Source organism: Mytilus galloprovincialis, chromosome 1 (assembly GCF_965363235.1).
Source record: "Mytilus galloprovincialis chromosome 1, xbMytGall1.hap1.1, whole genome shotgun sequence".
Taxonomy (NCBI): Eukaryota; Metazoa; Mollusca; class Bivalvia; order Mytilida; family Mytilidae; genus Mytilus; species Mytilus galloprovincialis.
In genome coordinates, this window is record NC_134838.1 from 97953760 (window position 1) to 97975898 (window position 22139).

Below are 22139 nucleotides of genomic sequence, written 5' to 3' on the forward strand. Positions count from 1 at the left end.
AGTGTTTTTTGCAGCGACAACAAGGAAAATAAATTCAACCGGAGCATTATCGATGTCTTCTCCAAAAATGGCTGACTGATACCACTCAAGAACAAGAAGGGGTAGACGGTGCGGAATGCGTCTGGCGTATATATAAAATTTAGTCCTGGTATCTATGATGGGTTTATTTATTTCCAAACGGTTTTCAAATTGCGTCTGCCAAAGAAACTATGGACAGACAATGGTACTGAGTTTGACAAGAAGGATGTAAGGCAGCTGCTTCAAAAGCATGGTATCGAGCTTAACTCCGCCGAGAATGAAGAGAAGTCGATTGTTGTCGAACGTTGGAACTGCAACATGTTCAAATACTTTTCAACCAAATCCATGCGTACCTATATCGATGTCCTGGACGATCATGTTCGCCAGTACAATACCACCAACACCGCTCCATCAAGATGACCCCTGTCACCGCAAGTCACATGGAGCATGAAAACAAGGTGTATTGGAACCTTTACGGCAGCATACCTCCAATAAAACCACCGCGATTTCGTACTGGCGACAAAAAAAAAATGTATATTCGAGAAGGGATACACACCCCGATGGACAGAGGACGTATTCATCATTTCCCTAGTGTTGACCACACAGCCGCCCGGCCTATCATATAGTTACGCAGGTCCTCCTCAGATATGGGATTCGATTCGCGCTGGCTCCTGTCCGTCGTGTGATAAGACTTCACCTTCAATTCGATGGTATTGATTTTCTCTAGAACCGCCATGCTTAGATCCACATAGTTCTTTGCATATACCATCCTTTGATCACTAGTTCCTGTGCCGCAAGGTAGACACTTTGCCACTTTTTTCTCGATATCGACAAGGTGTTTTTTCATCGCCTCGAGAGCTATTTCAAGATCTCTTTTAGCGCAGCCTCTAGCTCATTGTTGTCTTTTATACCATCTTTCAACTGCTTGGTCACCCACCGTTTTGTCACAGCATCCGAGCTGTCCTTGGGATATCATAGGCTAGTAATGCGATTGTCTGTCATATCGAAATGCTGCACGATCCGCCAGACGGATATACGCTGTCTTGTATGGGATCCAAACTTATCCATTTATTTATAGCGCGAAAAGATTGCATTTTCCACGATTTTCCCATTGTCAGCATCTTCAACACGTACAGACAAAAGTGACCACACACCACATCCCCTCGCGTCTGAAGTTCATCAGTGTTGAAACGGATCTCTGGCTACAAATAGTCTACCATCTCGTTGGGCGGTGGCAATCCATAAGAGTCAAAGTAATACTTTGTCGGTCTGCGCTTTTACCAACACGCCAAGTGAGTTGCACGATCCTTCCAGCTGTCGTGGTTAAGGTTCCACATTCGGTGTGTCACACCTTGGGTAGTAGTGTATCAGGCATGACCGCACCCCGACAGTGTTGAATCTTCGTGGTGAGTGTTTGAAAGGGTTTGTAGGGGAGAACTAAATTATTCACCCATATGCCGCTCATTTATTTATGGTTGACGATTTTGTAGTGGCCAAGGGCAAAGGTGCTAATTCCATCATGCATGATATGACGCTTGTCATCGTTAGCTGATAGGGCTTACTTGCGACACTCAAGTGTATATATCTGATGCCTATGACTTTTGATTGTGTATTCATAGTCCAGTAGCTCACTGTGTGCTTATCAAGGCATCTCTTGTAGTCGCCAAGGTCATTTTATTTTTGACGATGCACTTCTTTACTCCTTTAGCCCTCTTCGCTTCGCGCATGCCAACCTTGAACGCGTATATCTTTGACCGCAATCCAAGACTCAGTCATGGGAACTCCGGCTCATTCATCCTTGAACATTCCAAGAATTTTCCTGTTTAGACCAGCTTCGATACCAGAAGTTTGGTCACTCGGATAGTTGGATGTGCCGAACTTCTGCCGCCCGTGTTAATGTCTTTGTAGACATCTGGAGTTTCGACATTGTAAACGATACTGTCGGTGTCCGTGTAACAGTTGGTTGCCTTGTCACGGTTGGTTGGCTTTAGGTACTTGTAAACATAGTCCGCCATTAGGTCTTAGTTATGTCAAGGTTAATTGGCTTGTCAAATTCTATTTGGTCTTACGCTTGTGCATGGCTGCAAGATGCTCACTGAAGATAACCCGGCGAGCAAAGTTGGGTTTGGTTACGAGCTTCATCACTTTTTTCTCTTTGGCAACCAGTCGGACGTCAACCTTCTTGCGGATATTTTATATTGTCTTTCCAACACCGCATTGTTCATGAGCTTGAAAAACTCTTTTTCAAAGTCAGTGGTGGCAGCAGCTCTGAGCGCGGTGATTAGATCAATATAAATCTTCAGCCATAGGCTCTGGTTAAAACTTATAACCGTGTGGTTTTCTGAGCTTGAGTCTGAGCGCAAGATACTGTTTTAGGTTGACGTAGTGTACTACATACCTCAGTTTGTCTCCGAAGTTTGGCACCAGTTTATTTACTTTGTTCAGCTGTACAGTTTCCGGGGCAAGCGGGTAGTCATTGTGGTAGTCATGAAGTTCCTTGAGATATTCGAAGTCTACCTCCAATACAATTCATTGGTCGTCTTCACTACAAGGGTCTCCAAGGTTGGCATTTCTTCGGTGTTAATCCATTCAAAGCAACCGGTCGGTGGATAGTTGCTCATATCCCATCCAGACAGGTTATCGGTATCCGCATACATCAAGTAGTTGGTGGGCTTGTCAGCATGAATCCTTCGACATAAGGGTTGTTGACTTTGGCATACCGCTGCGTCGCGACTGTTATCCCACCTCTGATCCCTTTTTCAAGCATCAGAAGCATGTTAGGGTACGATAAAAGCTTAAGTTTCACAACTGTTACGGTAGTTTTCAATGTCGCATCATAGGCAAGTATTGGTGCTGTTAGGTACCACGTGGGATCAAGTTCATAATGCTTCGAGCATACATCTCTGAAGTTCTCAAACACACCGCACAGTAAGAGTACATCCGTTTTCAGATACAAGTCATGATACTCTTTCGTGCTGGTAATATCCATCTTTTTCCCGATGCTGCACGTATTCATAGTCTGCATGGCTTACTCCCACACCGATAAGGATATTGTAGAATGCTTCCCTGGGTGGCAACTCGGTCTCCTGGAGTTTTTTTAAACCCATCCACATAGTCATAAGGGTACACACCCTTTCGCAAGAGTAAACACTCATCAAGAGACTTCCCCGGCGCATCAACAGGTTTATCATTACCTTCATCCATGACTTCCTTGACTCTGTGAGCACCCGGCGATTTCTTGTCATTGTTGATCGTGCGGCCATTGAACTCCAGCGATCTAAATTCAATACCTTGTCTCGTCGGGTAATCGAACGCTGCCATCAATGCTTCGTCTTGTTGCTCGGTTGCCTCAAGTTGCTTGAACCCATCCATATAATCAACAGGGTACACACTCTGTCGCAAGAGTAAACTTTCGTCCATATCCAGCACTTCAACTGGTATATCACAGCCTTCATCCATGTCTGGTGAAGGTGATTTCACATCACTTGACCTCCTTGACTCTCTGTGAACAAACGGCGAGCACCCAGGAAAGTCGTTCTGGTGGCACGTTGTCTTTGTAAATCACGATACCGTCAATTACAAGTGATCCAACTTCAATGTCCTGTTCTGTCAAGTAATCAAACGCCTCCATAAGTACCTTGTTCTTCAAATTACAAATTACATATTTCACCGTACTTCCATCGATGTTGTAGTCGGTGCCCCTACTTTCCTTTGAATTTTTCGCCTGCTCATAAAGGTCCGGCTGCAGTTTAACAATGGAGTCTGTGATATGTCTCATTCTGTTGTAAAACTCCTGATACCATTTCGGATCCTTCAGTGTAAGCTTGGCTTGTCTCCCATTAATGATGGCCAAACATGTTCCTTGGCTTCGTCCCGGACATTTCCCGTGTATACAATCTTATCTGCCAGGTACTCTTCGCAATGTAGGCGTCGAGCCCGGCGCAGCTGATACCATTGTCGTGACAGTACCAGGATAGCTATGTAGGTTGGGCACTCCTCGTCTCTTAACTTGCGCAAGGTAGCCCTGTATGAGTGTCAGCTGTGCGTTCTTGTCTAGCTTCTTCCCTTTGATAAGCCTGCTTCCCAGCTCAAAATCTTCGGGGTTCGCACAATGTATTCTAGCTTACGCCTGTCTATGACCTCGCGCAGTGTGATTTTCCGACCGTTTTTGGACTCCACGGGTATCGCCCGGTACAATTCGGGATCCAACGCTCCTCTACCAAATACCTTTCGAGTATTCTTGAAGGCTGCTGTTGGACTAGAGTTCACCAAGCTATTCAGGCTCGCACTCATAAATTGGAGACTGTCCAAACCTCAAACTCTCGTGGAGGGGTTTCATTTCCCCGTCTTTGATCTTGTACTCGCTCACCTGGAATGTCTTGATAAACGAGATGTACTTTTCCTCCGAATTGGGAATGCAATTGAGCTGCCCCGGTGTCGATCCGAGGTTCTTAGTGAACAGATGACTGTCATACCCGGCCAGATTGTGAAAAAACACATGTATAATCTTTGGCACTTTGTTCTGCAGGTTACACTGGTTATGTGCTGCGCCCCTGTATTTTTCGGTAAAGTGGCAGTAATCCTTAACCTTGTCCTCACCAAGCGAACAATCACACAACCAGCACTGCGTGGCCTCCTGGTGGTTTTCTTGTCCGTCAAGACCATATGCTTCATAATATTGTTTTCGGTGTAAATGGCCTTGATTTCTGTCTCAAGGCATTCACCAAAGACCTGTGCCACATCTTCTTCCGGCTTTTGCATGATATACAGAACCGGTGCCTTGGTATTCACGCTGTCGTCAAAGCACTTGATGTGGTAGCAGAATCACGAAGGCATGTGCTTTTGTATGTAGGCTTTCGTATGTGGTTTATCATTCCTGGTTTCAACCCTCTCGGTTAAACACTAAAAGTTTGCATACACAACGAAAGGGACTCTCATCGAGTGTTGTCAAAGGTCTGGTAGGTCCCTTCCTTAATAATCTTGGGCAGCTCGATCTTAACTCTCTGTGGGTCTCCGGGCCTCCCTAATGTGAACTGGTTCAAGCACCTGTAGCACAGCTCGGTCTCACCATACTTGTCCGAAGTCTGGGTCGACACCAGCCGGGACTTTTTTTTATCAGCAGCAAGTTGATGTCTCTCTCCTGCTGTTCGCTAACGTCTGATATGTCTTCACTATAGGTCCGAACTTAGGTCTAAAGGGTCTAACATGCCTACCCCAAATTTTCAAAAGTCTGTCAAAAATTCCCTACGGCAATACTTTTTTAGCCACTAGGTGGAAATGGTAGGTAATGGGCTAGGGTCCAATGGGCCAAAAGGTCCAGGTGGGACAACTCATAGTTTGTCTTCACCATAGGTCCGAACTTAGGTCTAAAGGGTCTAACATGCCTACCCCAAATTTTCAAAAGTCTGTCAAAAATTCCCTACGGCAATACTTTTTTACCCACTAGGTGCAAATGATAGGTAATGGTCTAAGGTCCAATGGGCCAAATGGCCCAGGTGAGACAACTCATGGTTTGTCTTCACCATGGGTCCAAAGTTAGATTTTAAAAAAAATGACTTACCCCAATTTTTAAAAGAGTGTAAAAAATTCCCTACGGCAATACTTTTTTAGCCACTAGGTTGAAATGGTAGGTAATAGGCTAGGGTCGAATGGGCCAAAAGGTCCAGGTGGGACAACTCATAGTTTGTTTTCACAATAGGTCCGAACTTAGGTCTAAAGGGTCTAACATGCCTACCCCAAATTTTCAAGTCTGTCAAAAATTCCCTACGTCAATACTTTTTTACCCACTAGGTGCAAATGATAGGTAATAGTCTAAGGTCCAATGGGCCAAAAGGCCCAGGTGGGACAACTCATGGTTTGTCTTCACCATGGGTCCAAAGTTAGATTTTTAAAAAAAATGACTTACCCCAATTTTTAAAAGAGTGTAAAAAATTCCCTACGGCAATACTTTTTTAGCCACTAGGTGGAAATGGTAGGTAATGGGCTAGGATCCAATGGGCCAAAAGGTCCAGGTGGGACAACTCATAGTTTGTCTTCACATTAGGTCCGAACTTAGGTCTAAAGGGTCTAACATGCCTACCCCAAATTTTCAAAAGTCTGTCAAAAATTCCCTACGGCAATACTTTTTTACCCACTAGGTGCAAATGATAGGTAATGGTCTAAGGTCCAATGGGCCAAATGGCCCAGGTGGGACAACTCATGGTTTGTCTTCACCATGGGTCCAAATTTAGATTTAAAAAAAAAAATGACTTACCCCAATTTTTAAAAGAGTGTAAAAAATTCCCTACGGCAATACTTTTTTAGAAACTAGGTGGAAATGGTAGGTAATGGGCTAGGGTCCAATGGGCCATAAGGTCCAGGTGGGACAACTCATAGTTTGTCTTCACCATAGGTCCGAACTTAGGTCTAAAGGGTCTAACATGCCTACCCCAAATTTTCAATAGTCTATCAAAAATTCCCTACGTCAATACTTTTTTACCCACTAGGTGCAAATATAGGTAATGGTCTAAGGTCCAATGGGCCAAAAGGTCCAGGTGGGACAACTCATAGTTTGTCTTCACCATAGGTCCGAACTTAGGTCTAAAGGGTCTAACATGCCTACCCCAAATTTTCAAAAGTCTGTCAAAAATTCCCTACGGCAATACTTTTTTACCCACTAGGTGCAAATGATAGGTAATGGTCTAAGGTCCAATGGGCCAAATGGCCCAGGTGGGACAACTCATGGTTTGTCTTCACCATGGGTCCAAAGTTAGATTTTTTTTTTAAAATGACTTACCCCAATTTTTAAAAGAGTGTAAAAAATTCCCTACGGCAATACTTTTTTAGCCACTAGGTTGAAATGGTAGGTAATAGGCTAGGGTCGAATGGGCCAAAAGGTCCAGGTGGGACAACTCATAGTTTGTTTTCACAATAGGTCCGAACTTAGGTCTAAAGGGTCTAACATACCTACCCCAAATTTTCAAAAGTCTGTCAAAAATTCCCTACGTCAATACTTTTTTACCCACTAGGTGCAAATGATAGGTAATGGTCTAAGGTCCAATGGGCCAAAAGGCTTAGGTGGGACAACTCATGGTTTGTCCTCACCATGGGTCCAAAGTTAGATTTGAAAAAAATGTCTTACCCCAATTTTTAAAAGAGTGTAAAAAATTCCCTACGGCAATACTTTTTTAGCCACTAGGTGGAAATGGTAGGTAATTGGCTAGGGTCCAATGGGCCAAAAGGTCCAGGTGGGACAACTCATAGTTTGTCTTCACCATAGGTCCGAACTTAGGTCTAAAGGGTCTAACATGCCTACCCCAAATTTTCAAAAGTCTGTCAAAAATTCCCTACGGCAATACTTTTTTACCCACTAGGTGCAAATGATAGGTAATGGTCTAAGGTCCAATGGGCCAAATGGCCCAGGTGGGACAACTCATGGTTTGTCCTCACCATGGGTCCAAAGTTAGATTTGAAAAAAATGTCTTACCCCAATTTTTAAAAGAGTGTAAAAAATTCCCTACGGCAATACTTTTTTACCCACTAGGTGCAAATGATAGGTAATGGTCTAATGTCCAATGGGCCAAATGGCCCAGGTGGGACAACTCATGGTTTGTCTTCACCATGGGTCCAAAGTTAGATTTTTTAAAAAAAATGACTTACCCCAATTTTTAAAAGAGTGTAAAAAATTCCCTACGGCAATACTTTTTTAGCCACTAGGTTGAAATGGTAGGTAATAGGCTGGGTCCAATGGGCCAAAAGGTCCAGGTGGGACAACTCATAGTTTGTCTTCACAATAGGTCCGAACTTAGGTCTAAAGGGTCTAACATGCCTACCCCAAATTTTCAAAAGTCTGTCAAAAATTCCCTACGTCAATACTTTTTTACCCACTAGGTGCAAATGATAGGTAATGGTCTAAGGTACAATGGACCAAAAGGTCCAGGTGGGACAACTCATAGTTTGTCTTCACTATAGGTCCGAACTTAATTCTAAAGGGTCTAACATGCCTACCCCAAATTTTCAAAAGTCTGTCAAAAATTCCCTACGGCAATACTTTTTTAGCCACTAGGTGCAAATGATAGGTAATGGTCTAAGGTCCAATGGGCCAAAAGGCTTAGGTGGGACAACTCATGGTTTGTCCTCACCATGGGTCCAAAGTTAGATTTTAAAAAAAATGTCTTACCCCAATTTTTAAAAGAGTGTAAAAAATTCCCTACGGCAATACTTTTTTAGCAACTAGGTGGAAATGGTAGGTAATGGTCTAGGGTCCAATGGGCCATAAGGTCCAGGTGGGACAACTCATAGTTTGTCTTCACCATAGGTCCGAACTTAGGTCGAAAGGGTCTAACATGCCTACCCCAAATTTTCAATAGTCTATCAAAAATTCCCTACGTCAATACTTTTTTACCCACTAGGTGCAAATATAGGTAATGGTCTAAGGTCCAATGGGCCAAAAGGTCCAGGTGGGACAACTCATAGTTTGTCTTCACCATAGGTCCGAACTTAGGTCTAAAGGGTCTAACATGCCTACCCCAAATTTTCAAAAGTCTGTCAAAAATTCCCTACGGCAATACTTTTTTACCCACTAGGTGCAAATGATAGGTAATGGTCTAAGGTCCAATGGGCCAAATGGCCCAGGTGGGACAACTCATGGTTTGTCTTCACCATGGGTCCAAAGTTAGATTTGAAAAAAATGTCTTACCCAAATTTTTAAAAGAGTGTAAAAAATTCCCTACGGCAATACTTTTTTAGCCACTAGGTGGAAATGGTAGGTAATTGGCTAGGGTCCAATGGGCCAAAAGGTCCAGGTGGGACAACTCATAGTTTGTCTTCACCATAGGTCCGAACTTAGGTCTAAAGGGTCTAACATGCCTACCCCAAATTTTCAAAAGTCTGTCAAAAATTCCCTACGGCAATACTTTTTTACCCACTAGGTGCAAATGATAGGTAATGGTCTAAGGTCCAATGGGCCAAATGGCCCAGGTGGAACAACTCATGGTTTGTCCTCACCATGGGTCCAAAGTTAGATTTGAAAAAAATGTCTTACCCCAATTTTTAAAAGAGTGTAAAAAATTCCCTACGGCAATACTTTTTTACCCACTAGGTGCAAATGATAGGTAATGGTCTAATGTCCAATGGGCCAAATGGCCCAGGTGGGACAACTCATGGTTTGTCTTCACCATGGGTCCAAAGTTAGATTTTTAAAAAAAAATGACTTACCCCAATTTTTAAAAGAGTGTAAAAAATTCCCTACGGCAATACTTTTTTAGCCACTAGGTTGAAATGGTAGGTAATAGGCTGGGTCCAATGGGCCAAAAGGTCCAGGTGGGACAACTCATAGTTTGTCTTCACAATAGGTCCGAACTTAGGTCTAAAGGGTCTAACATGCCTACCCCAAATTTTCAAAAGTCTGTCAAAAATTCCCTACGTCAATACTTTTTTACCCACTAGGTGCAAATGATAGGTAATGGTCTAAGGTCCAATGGACCAAAAGGTCCAGGTGGGACAACTCATAGTTTGTCTTCACTATAGGTCCGAACTTAATTCTAAAGGGTCTAACATGCCTACCCCAAATTTTCAAAAGTCTGTCAAAAATTCCTTACGGCAATACTTTTTTAGCCACTAGGTGCAAATGATAGGTAATGGTCTAAGGTCCAATGGGCCAAAAGGCTTAGGTGGGACAACTCATGGTTTGTCCTCACCATGGGTCCAAAGTTAGATTTGAAAAAAATGTCTTACCCCAATTTTTAAAAGAGTGTAAAAAATTCCCTACGGCAATACTTTTTTAGCAACTAGGTGGAAATGGTAGGTAATGGTCTAGGGTCCAATGGGCCATAAGGTCCAGGTGGGACAACTCATAGTTTGTCTTCACCATAGGTCCGAACTTAGGTCTAAAGGGTCTAACATGCCTACCCCAAATTTTCAATAGTCTATCAAAAATTCCCTACGTCAATACTTTTTTACCCACTAGGTGCAAATATAGGTAATGGTCTAAGGTCCAATGGGCCAAAAGGTCCAGGTGGGACAACTCATAGTTTGTCTTCACCATAGGTCCGAACTTAGGTCTAAAGGGTCTAACATGCCTACCCCAAATTTTCAAAAGTCTGTCAAAAATTCCCTACGGCAATACTTTTTTACCCACTAGTTGCAAATGATAGGTAATGGTCTAAGGTCCAATGGGCCAAATGGCCCAGGTTGGACAACTCATGGTTTGTCTTCACCATGGGTCCAAAGTTAGATTTTTTTTTTAAAATGACTTACCCCAATTTTTAAAAGAGTGTAAAAAATTCCCTACGGCAATACTTTTTTAGCCACTAGGTTGATATGGTAGGTAATAGGCTAGGGTCGAATGGGCCAAAAGGTCCAGGTGGGACAACTCATAGTTTGTTTTCACAATAGGTCCGAACTTAGGTCTAAAGGGTCTAACATGCCTACCCCAAATTTTCAAAAGTCTGTCAAAAATTCCCTACGGCAATACTTTTTTAGCCACTAGGTGGAAATGGTAGGTAATGGGCTAGGATCCAATGGGCCAAAAGGTCCAGGTGGGACAACTCATAGTTTGTCTTCACATTAGGTCCGAACTTAGGTCTAAAGGGTCTAACATGCCTACCCCAAATTTTCAAAAGTCTGTCAAAAATTCCCTACGGCAATACTTTTTTACCCACTAGGTGCAAATGATAGGTAATGGTCTAAGGTCCAATGGGCCAAATGGCCCAGGTGGGACAACTCATGGTTTGTCTTCACCATGGGTCCAAATTTAGATTTAAAAAAAAAAATGACTTACCCCAATTTTTAAAAGAGTGTAAAAAATTCCCTACGGCAATACTTTTTTAGAAACTAGGTGGAAATGGTAGGTAATGGGCTAGGGTCCAATGGGCCATAAGGTCCAGGTGGGACAACTCATAGTTTGTCTTCACCATAGGTCCGAACTTAGGTCTAAAGGGTCTAACATGCCTACCCCAAATTTTCAATAGTCTATCAAAAATTCCCTACGTCAATACTTTTTTACCCACTAGGTGCAAATATAGGTAATGGTCTAAGGTCCAATGGGCCAAAAGGTCCAGGTGGGACAACTCATAGTTTGTCTTCACCATAGGTCCGAACTTAGGTCTAAAGGGTCTAACATGCCTACCCCAAATTTTCAAAAGTCTGTCAAAAATTCCCTACGGCAATACTTTTTTACCCACTAGGTGCAAATGATAGGTAATGGTCTAAGGTCCAATGGGCCAAATGGCCCAGGTGGGACAACTCATGGTTTGTCTTCACCATGGGTCCAAAGTTAGATTTTTTTTTTAAAATGACTTACCCCAATTTTTAAAAGAGTGTAAAAAATTCCCTACGGCAATACTTTTTTAGCCACTAGGTTGATATGGTAGGTAATAGGCTAGGGTCGAATGGGCCAAAAGGTCCAGGTGGGACAACTCATAGTTTGTTTTCACAATAGGTCCGAACTTAGGTCTAAAGGGTCTAACATACCTACCCCAAATTTTCAAAAGTCTGTCAAAAATTCCCTACGTCAATACTTTTTTACCCACTAGGTGCAAATGATAGGTAATGGTCTAAGGTCCAATGGGCCAAAAGGCTTAGGTGGGACAACTCATGGTTTGTCCTCACCATGGGTCCAAAGTTAGATTTGAAAAAAATGTCTTACCCCAATTTTTAAAAGAGTGTAAAAAATTCCCTACGGCAATACTTTTTTAGCCACTAGGTGGAAATGGTAGGTAATTGGCTAGGGTCCAATGGGCCAAAAGGTCCAGGTGGGACAACTCATAGTTTGTCTTCACCATAGGTCCGAACTTAGGTCTAAAGGGTCTAACATGCCTACCCCAAATTTTCAAAAGTCTGTCAAAAATTCCCTACGGCAATACTTTTTTACCCACTAGGTGCAAATGATAGGTAATGGTCTAAGGTCCAATGGGCCAAATGGCCCAGGTGGGACAACTCATGGTTTGTCCTCACCATGGGTCCAAAGTTAGATTTGAAAAAAATGTCTTACCCCAATTTTTAAAAGAGTGTAAAAAATTCCCTACGGCAATACTTTTTTACCCACTAGGTGCAAATGATAGGTAATGGTCTAATGTCCAATGGGCCAAATGGCCCAGGTGGGACAACTCATGGTTTGTCTTCACCATGGGTCCAAAGTTAGATTTTTTAAAAAAAATGACTTACCCCAATTTTTAAAAGAGTGTAAAAAATTCCCTACGGCAATACTTTTTTAGCCACTAGGTTGAAATGGTAGGTAATAGGCTGGGTCCAATGGGCCAAAAGGTCCAGGTGGGACAACTCATAGTTTGTCTTCACAATAGGTCCGAACTTAGGTCTAAAGGGTCTAACATGCCTACCCCAAATTTTCAAAAGTCTGTCAAAAATTCCCTACGTCAATACTTTTTTACCCACTAGGTGCAAATGATAGGTAATGGTCTAAGGTACAATGGACCAAAAGGTCCAGGTGGGACAACTCATAGTTTGTCTTCACTATAGGTCCGAACTTAATTCTAAAGGGTCTAACATGCCTACCCCAAATTTTCAAAAGTCTGTCAAAAATTCCCTACGGCAATACTTTTTTAGCCACTAGGTGCAAATGATAGGTAATGGTCTAAGGTCCAATGGGCCAAAAGGCTTAGGTGGGACAACTCATGGTTTGTCCTCACCATGGGTCCAAAGTTAGATTTTAAAAAAAATGTCTTACCCCAATTTTTAAAAGAGTGTAAAAAATTCCCTACGGCAATACTTTTTTAGCAACTAGGTGGAAATGGTAGGTAATGGTCTAGGGTCCAATGGGCCATAAGGTCCAGGTGGGACAACTCATAGTTTGTCTTCACCATAGGTCCGAACTTAGGTCGAAAGGGTCTAACATGCCTACCCCAAATTTTCAATAGTCTATCAAAAATTCCCTACGTCAATACTTTTTTACCCACTAGGTGCAAATATAGGTAATGGTCTAAGGTCCAATGGGCCAAAAGGTCCAGGTGGGACAACTCATAGTTTGTCTTCACCATAGGTCCGAACTTAGGTCTAAAGGGTCTAACATGCCTACCCCAAATTTTCAAAAGTCTGTCAAAAATTCCCTACGGCAATACTTTTTTACCCACTAGGTGCAAATGATAGGTAATGGTCTAAGGTCCAATGGGCCAAATGGCCCAGGTGGGACAACTCATGGTTTGTCTTCACCATGGGTCCAAAGTTAGATTTGAAAAAAATGTCTTACCCAAATTTTTAAAAGAGTGTAAAAAATTCCCTACGGCAATACTTTTTTAGCCACTAGGTGGAAATGGTAGGTAATTGGCTAGGGTCCAATGGGCCAAAAGGTCCAGGTGGGACAACTCATAGTTTGTCTTCACCATAGGTCCGAACTTAGGTCTAAAGGGTCTAACATGCCTACCCCAAATTTTCAAAAGTCTGTCAAAAATTCCCTACGGCAATACTTTTTTACCCACTAGGTGCAAATGATAGGTAATGGTCTAAGGTCCAATGGGCCAAATGGCCCAGGTGGAACAACTCATGGTTTGTCCTCACCATGGGTCCAAAGTTAGATTTGAAAAAAATGTCTTACCCCAATTTTTAAAAGAGTGTAAAAAATTCCCTACGGCAATACTTTTTTACCCACTAGGTGCAAATGATAGGTAATGGTCTAATGTCCAATGGGCCAAATGGCCCAGGTGGGACAACTCATGGTTTGTCTTCACCATGGGTCCAAAGTTAGATTTTTAAAAAAAAATGACTTACCCCAATTTTTAAAAGAGTGTAAAAAATTCCCTACGGCAATACTTTTTTAGCCACTAGGTTGAAATGGTAGGTAATAGGCTGGGTCCAATGGGCCAAAAGGTCCAGGTGGGACAACTCATAGTTTGTCTTCACAATAGGTCCGAACTTAGGTCTAAAGGGTCTAACATGCCTACCCCAAATTTTCAAAAGTCTGTCAAAAATTCCCTACGTCAATACTTTTTTACCCACTAGGTGCAAATGATAGGTAATGGTCTAAGGTCCAATGGACCAAAAGGTCCAGGTGGGACAACTCATAGTTTGTCTTCACTATAGGTCCGAACTTAATTCTAAAGGGTCTAACATGCCTACCCCAAATTTTCAAAAGTCTGTCAAAAATTCCTTACGGCAATACTTTTTTAGCCACTAGGTGCAAATGATAGGTAATGGTCTAAGGTCCAATGGGCCAAAAGGCTTAGGTGGGACAACTCATGGTTTGTCCTCACCATGGGTCCAAAGTTAGATTTGAAAAAAATGTCTTACCCCAATTTTTAAAAGAGTGTAAAAAATTCCCTACGGCAATACTTTTTTAGCAACTAGGTGGAAATGGTAGGTAATGGTCTAGGGTCCAATGGGCCATAAGGTCCAGGTGGGACAACTCATAGTTTGTCTTCACCATAGGTCCGAACTTAGGTCTAAAGGGTCTAACATGCCTACCCCAAATTTTCAATAGTCTATCAAAAATTCCCTACGTCAATACTTTTTTACCCACTAGGTGCAAATATAGGTAATGGTCTAAGGTCCAATGGGCCAAAAGGTCCAGGTGGGACAACTCATAGTTTGTCTTCACCATAGGTCCGAACTTAGGTCTAAAGGGTCTAACATGCCTACCCCAAATTTTCAAAAGTCTGTCAAAAATTCCCTACGGCAATACTTTTTTACCCACTAGTTGCAAATGATAGGTAATGGTCTAAGGTCCAATGGGCCAAATGGCCCAGGTTGGACAACTCATGGTTTGTCTTCACCATGGGTCCAAAGTTAGATTTTTTTTTTAAAATGACTTACCCCAATTTTTAAAAGAGTGTAAAAAATTCCCTACGGCAATACTTTTTTAGCCACTAGGTTGATATGGTAGGTAATAGGCTAGGGTCGAATGGGCCAAAAGGTCCAGGTGGGACAACTCATAGTTTGTTTTCACAATAGGTCCGAACTTAGGTCTAAAGGGTCTAACATGCCTACCCCAAATTTTCAAAAGTCTGTCAAAAATTCCCTACGTCAATACTTTTTTACCCACTAGGTGCAAATGATAGGTAATGGTCTAAGGTCCAATGAGCCAAAAGGCTTAGGTGGGACAACTCATGGTTTGTCCTCACCATGGGTCCAAAGTTAGATTTGAAAAAAATGTCTTACCCCGATTTTTAAAAGAGTGTAAAAAATTCCCTACGGCAATACTTTTTTAGCCACTAGGTGGAAATGGTAGGTAATGGGCTAGGGTCCAATGGGCCAAAAGGTCCAGGTGGGACAACTCATAGTTTGTCTTCACCATAGGTCCGAACTTAGGTCTAAAGGGTCTAACATGCCTACCCCAAATTTTCAAAAGTCTGTCAAAAATTCCCTACGGCAATACTTTTTTACCCACTAGGTGCAAATGATAGGTAATGGTCTAAGGTCCAATGGGCCAAATGGTCCAGGTGGGACAACTCATGGTTTGTCCTCACCATGGGTCCAAAGTTAGATTTGAAAAAAATGTCTTACCCCAATTTTTAAAAGAGTGTAAAAAATTCCCTACGGCAATACTTTTTTACCCACTAGGTGCAAATGATAGGTAATGGTCTAATGTCCAATGGGCCAAATGGCCCAGGTGGGACAACTCATGGTTTGTCTTCACCATGGGTCCAAAGTTAGATTTTAAAAAAAAAATGACTTACCCCAATTTTTAAAAGAGTGTAAAAAATTCCCTACGGCAATACTTTTTTAGCCACTAGGTTGAAATGGTAGGTAATAGGCTAGGGTCCAATGGGCCAAAAGGTCCAGGTGGGACAACTCATAGTTTGTCTTCACAATAGGTCCGAACTTAGGTCTAAAGGGTCTAACATGGCTACCCCAAATTTTCAAAAGTCTGTCAAAAATTCCCTACGGCAATACTTTTTTACCCACTAGGTGCAAATGATAGGTAATGGTCTAAGGTCCAATGGACCAAAAGGTCCAGGTGGGACAACTCATAGTTTGTCTTCACAATAGGTCCGAACTTAGGTCTAAAGGGTCTAACATGCCTACCCCAAATTTTCAAAAGTCTGTAAAAAATTCCCTACGGCAATACTTTTTTAGCAACTAGGTGGAAATGGTAGGTAATGGTCTAGGGTCTAATGGGCCATAAGGTCCAGGTGGGACAACTCATAGTTTGTCTTCACCATAGGTCCGAACTTAGGTCAAAAGGGTCTAACATGCCTACCCCAAATTTTCAATAGTCTATCAAAAATTCCCTACGTCAATACTTTTTTACCCACTAGGTGCAAATATAGGTAATGGTCTAAGGTCCAATGGGCCAAAAGGTCCAGGTGGGACAACTCATAGTTTGTCTTCACCATAGGTCCGAACTTAGGTCTAAAGGGTCTAACATGCCTACCCCAAATTTTCAAAAGTCTGTCAAAAATTCCCTACGGCAATACTTTTTTACCCACTAGTTGCAAATGATAGGTAATGGTCTAAGGTCCAATGGGCCAAATGGCCCAGGTTGGACAACTCATGGTTTGTCTTCACCATGGGTCCAAAGTTAGATTTTTTTTTTAAAATGACTTACCCCAATTTTTAAAAGAGTGTAAAAAATTCCCTACGGCAATACTTTTTTAGCCACTAGGTTGATATGGTAGGTAATAGGCTAGGGTCGAATGGGCCAAAAGGTCCAGGTGGGACAACTCATAGTTTGTTTTCACAATAGGTCCGAACTTAGGTCTAAAGGGTCTAACATGCCTACCCCAAATTTTCAAAAGTCTGTCAAAAATTCCCTACGTCAATACTTTTTTACCCACTAGGTGCAAATGATAGGTAATGGTCTAAGGTCCAATGGGCCAAAAGGCTTAGGTGGGACAACTCATGGTTTGTCCTCACCATGGGTCCAAAGTTAGATTTGAAAAAAATGTCTTACCCCAATTTTTAAAAGAGTGTAAAAAATTCCCTACGGCAATACTTTTTTAGCCACTAGGTGGAAATGGTAGGTAATGGGCTAGGGTCCAATGGGCCAAAAGGTCCAGGTGGGACAACTCATAGTTTGTCTTCACCATAGGTCCGAACTTAGGTCTAAAGGGTCTAACATGCCTACCCCAAATTTTCAAAAGTCTGTCAAAAATTCCCTACGGCAATACTTTTTTACCCACTAGGTGCAAATGATAGGTAATGGTCTAAGGTCCAATGGGCCAAATGGTCCAGGTGGGACAACTCATGGTTTGTCCTCACCATGGGTCCAAAGTTAGATTTGAAAAAATGTCTTACCCCAATTTTTAAAAGAGTGTAAAAAATTCCCTACGGCAATACTTTTTTACCCACTAGGTGCAAATGATAGGTAATGGTCTAATGTCCAATGGGCCAAATGGCCCAGGTGGGACAACTCATGGTTTGTCTTCACCATGGGTCCAAAGTTAGATTTTAAAAAAAAAATTACTTACCCCAATTTTTAAAAGAGTGTAAAAAATTCCCTACGGCAATACTTTTTTAGCCAGTAGGTTGAAATGGTAGGTAATAGGCTAGGGTCCAATGGGCCAAAAGGTCCAGGTGGGACAACTCATAGTTTGTCTTCACAATAGGTCCGAACTTAGGTCTAAAGGGTCTAACATGCCTACCCCAAATTTTCAAAAGTCTGTCAAAAATTCCCTACGGCAATACTTTTTTACCCACTAGGTGCAAATGATAGGTAATGGTCTAAGGTCCAATGGACCAAAAGGTCCAGGTGGGACAACTCATAGTTTGTCTTCACAATAGGTCCGAACTTAGGTCTAAAGGGTCTAACATGCCTACCCCAAATTTTCAAAAGTCTGTAAAAAATTCCCTACGGCAATACTTTTTTACCCACTAGGTGCAAATGATAGGTAATGGTCTAATGTCCAATGGGCCAAATGGCCCAGGTGGGACAACTCATGGTTTGTCTTCACCATGGGTCCAAAGTTAGATTTTAAAAAAAAAATGACTTACCCCAATTTTTAAAAGAGTGTAAAAAATTCCCTACGGCAATACTTTTTTAGCCACTAGGTTGAAATGGTAGGTAATAGGCTAGGGTCCAATGGGCCAAAAGGTCCAGGTGGGACAACTCATAGTTTGTCTTCACAATAGGTCCGAACTTAGGTCTAAAGGGTCTAACATGCCTACCCCAAATTTTCAAAAGTCTGTCAAAAATTCCCTACGTCAATACTTTTTTACCCACTAGGTGCAAATGATAGGTAATGGTCTAAGGTCCAATGGGCCAAAAGGCTTAGGTGGGACAACTCATGGTTTGTCCTCACCATGGGTCCAAAGTTAGATTTGAAAAAAATGTCTTACCCCAATTTTTAAAAGAGTGTAAAAAATTCCCTACGGCAATACTTTTTTAGCCACTAGGTGGAAATGGTAGGTAATGGGCTAGGGTCCAATGGGCCAAAAGGTCCAGGTGGGACAACTCATAGTTTGTCTTCACCATAGGTCCGAACTTAGGTCTAAAGGGTCTAACATGCCTACCCCAAATTTTCAAAAGTCTGTCAAAAATTCCCTACGGCAATACTTTTTTACCCACTAGGTGCAAATTATAGGTAATGGTCTAAGGTCCAATGGGCCAAATGGCCCAGGTGGGACAACTCATGGTTTGTCCTCACCATGGGTCCAAAGTTAGATTTGAAAAAAATGTATTACCCCAATTTTTAAAAGAGTGTAAAAAATTCCCTACGGCAATACTTTTTTACCCACTAGGTGCAAATGATAGGTAATGCTCTAATGTCCAATGGGCCAAATGGCCCAGGTGGGACAACTCATGGTTTGTCTTCACCATGGGTCCAAAGTTAGATTTTAAAAAAAAAATGACTTACCCCAATTTTTAAAAGAGTGTAAAAAATTCCCTACGGCAATACTTTTTTAGCCACTAGGTTGAAATGGTAGGTAATAGGCTAGGGTCCAATGGGCCAAAAGGTCCAGGTGGGACAACTCATAGTTTGTCTTCACAATACGTCCGAACTTAGGTCTAAAGGGTCTAACATGCCTACCCCAAATTTTCAAAAGTCTGTCAAAAATTCCCTACGTCAATACTTTTTTACCCACTAGGTGCAAATGATAGGTAATGGTCTAAGGTCCAATGGACCAAAAGGTCCAGGTGGGACAACTCATAGTTTGTCTTCACTATAGGTCCGAACTTAGGTCTAAAGGGTCTAACATGCCTACCCCAAATTTTCAAAAGTCTGTCAAAAATTCCATACGGCAATACTTTTTTACCCACTAGGTGCAAATGATAGGTAATGGTCTAAGGTCCAATGGGCCAAATGGCCCAGATGGGACAAAATCACCATAGGTCCAAAGGTAGGTTTCTTTTATAAATTGATAATTTATATTTCCCGTGCACACCATACATTAAGTACAACAAATAAACCTTTCGTTTAATCAAATGTGAGCGAATCCCGCTTGTTCAGAAGTAGAATCTTTTGTCAAAACAAATTTGTCTTACAAAAAAATAGCAAAGCACGAGTGCAATTTTCTATTCGTGTAATGCAAAACTATTGATACTTTTTAGGAACTACTTGAAAGGATGCCGAGTCTATGAAACGCTATTTCTTACAATATCACAAAATTAATTTCTAATGGAAAAGTCGATACCATGGAACAACAATTTTGCCAGCATTTAAATAATTGCATAGCTATTTACTATTCTTTATACACTATTAAAAATTGCGCGCAGCACGCTGTTTGGTATATGGAAAGCGAATTCTATTGTCTCTAAATTAATGAACAGGAAATTACATGTATATTTAAAAAATATATTAAATAGTGTCTTCGGCTGCTCAATCATATATAAAAACAGATTATTTTGTGATTATATAATCGATAAAAACTTTTAAAGTACGTTTGAATCTTATGCAACTTTTGGGTTTATAGACATATCTGAAAACTGGCTGCTAGCGAAGTGGCTGCTAGCGAGTGGCTGCTAGCTTGAGCTTGGTACTGCCAGAGCGGATATAGTAATTTGAAAAATGACCTTAATATCTAATTTACTATATAATTTTATAGTTTATTATAGGTCATTATACTTGAACGCGTATACATACTGAAGTCGTTCATTTGGATCGAGTGGTACATAGGATTGTAAAATGAAACTTGCACGCTGAGTTATTCAAAACAACATTAGATATTTAGGTGTACTATTTCTTTTCTGTTTCCGAATATGGGCTTAATCATTTCAACCTTCTTTTGAACGAATAGTCTACGAAAAAATACTATATCAACACTAGTCAGGAAAAAAATGAGATGTTTTTTTACAAAACCCGAGAACTGCACGAGGATACAACCTCATATCTATGACAGGAAAATGCCATATACCTATCTATCTCAGATAACGGTTTCCTTGTTTGTTTTCAGGAATTAAATGATTTTAAATGTTACCCTTTTTCTGTTTCGTTTCCAATGTACATATCGATATCAAATCTCACCTCTTAAAAATGATAATATGCAAAGCAGAAATAGAGTTCTATGTTAATGAAAAATTGCGAATAAAATTTCCAAAATGATGTAACTTCTTGCTTGGTTTGTAGACCAGAATGGACGTTTTGAAAAGTATGTTATTGAAACTTACGACAACAAATGGTAAAGCGAACCCAATAAGCAGTAGTAAATCGTCCGATATGGTGTTTTCTTTGTAGGGGTAACGTAAACTGTCATCGTCACAGAAAAAACCTCGTCTGTATGGTACACTGTTTTTATACAAATATAATACTGGAACACCAACTGAAAGAAAAAAATGGGTGTTAATTTCACAACAGGAAGGCTTAGAATAACTTAAAAGTCAAACAAAGTACACATTAAAACGACCTCTAATAACAGTTTAGAAAGACAAACTGTTATTGTAGCTTTTGAAGGACGACGAACTGTCACTACAATCTTAAATTTATTGACCACTAAAATAGTCATACCCTTGTCATACGTACGTAGAATTTAAAGTGAATGCATAGCTAAACTCTTCATCATCCTACGGCTTTCTAACCATATTATATTGCCTTGAGAAAGTAACCTCTTAAAACACTTGAATTATAGTATAGTATATACTCGTGACATCATTTCAATAGAATCATCAATATCGGATCTGTACTAATCGAATTTGATAAGTTTATCTCAAGAACCCCAGTATAATCTACTATTTTGAATATTTGCATATCATGGCTAAAACTTAAACCCTAATTATCCAAAGGCTATATATAACATTTCCCTTACTCAGAATGAAGAAAAATCTACTTGTCGCTACAAAACCAATTTGTGAAACCTCAAATATTTGATACATCGGCAATAAAAATGCATAAAAAATTATATACTTTAATTTGATGTACATAACATATTATATAGTGATACATCTTTTAGTGTCATACTTCCACTGAAATTTACCCCTATATGTCCTATTAACATTTGCATGACTAAATTATATAATAACCAACTTCTATCACTTTTTTTTCTCCAGACCAGCCAGTTTTCGGTATCAGCAGGTAAAGTGCGTTTAGCTTGCTTTCGGTAATTACGAGCATTCATTGATATAAACTACTTTGATAGTGTTTACCTTGTTCTTGTGTATTTTGTCCATTAGAGTTGAATGCTTTTTGTACTGACTGTTTGTAAGGTTTTGGTATGTAACTTTTGTTATAATACTGATTGAAAATAAAAGGTTGCTGATTGCTACAGCACTTTATACTTGTAATTGTTCTTGTGTCTGCTCTACACCAGGAGCTTTGTAAGTTAGTGACTGTCTTTATGTAAAGCTCTGTTTCCATTAGAGAATTGTGTATTGCTGGTGAATTTTTTTAAATTCCTCTGTTTTAATCTCAATTTTCTAGATTCGACGCCACTAAGAACTGAATTAACTAAAACAGCACTAATTTTCAGCTTTCTTAATGGTGAAGATCTCTATTTAAGGTGTTTTCTTGTCATTGGGTTGCAAACTTATTGGTTTTTGTTTAAATTGACATGAATTTTCCTTATAATTGTTTACCTCGCTCAGATTGTATCATAATTTGTATAAAATATTTAATGTTTTGTTGGTTGCATAATAGAAGAATATGGTTGGTAGATTATCACGTATGTACCAAACACACTTTTATCAGAAATAACCTACCATACAGTGACCTATAGTTGTTAATTTCTATGTCATTTTGGTCTCTTGTGGACGGTTGTCTCATTGGCAATCATACCACATCTTCTTTTTTATATTAACAACTTCCAGTCTTTATAAAACA

The 22139-nt window shown here is 40.7% G+C and overlaps 1 protein-coding gene across 1 annotated transcript in view; it reads right to left on the minus strand.

The window, feature by feature from the left end:
• Positions 1 to 22139, minus strand: part of LOC143046404 (phospholipid phosphatase 1-like) — a 43264-nt gene that overhangs the window by 15916 nt on the left and 5209 nt on the right. The window contains exon 2 of the mRNA XM_076219560.1: positions 20495 to 20646. Coding sequence (XP_076075675.1) covers positions 20495 to 20646 — 152 coding nt within the window. The remainder of the gene's footprint in view (positions 1 to 20494; positions 20647 to 22139) is intronic.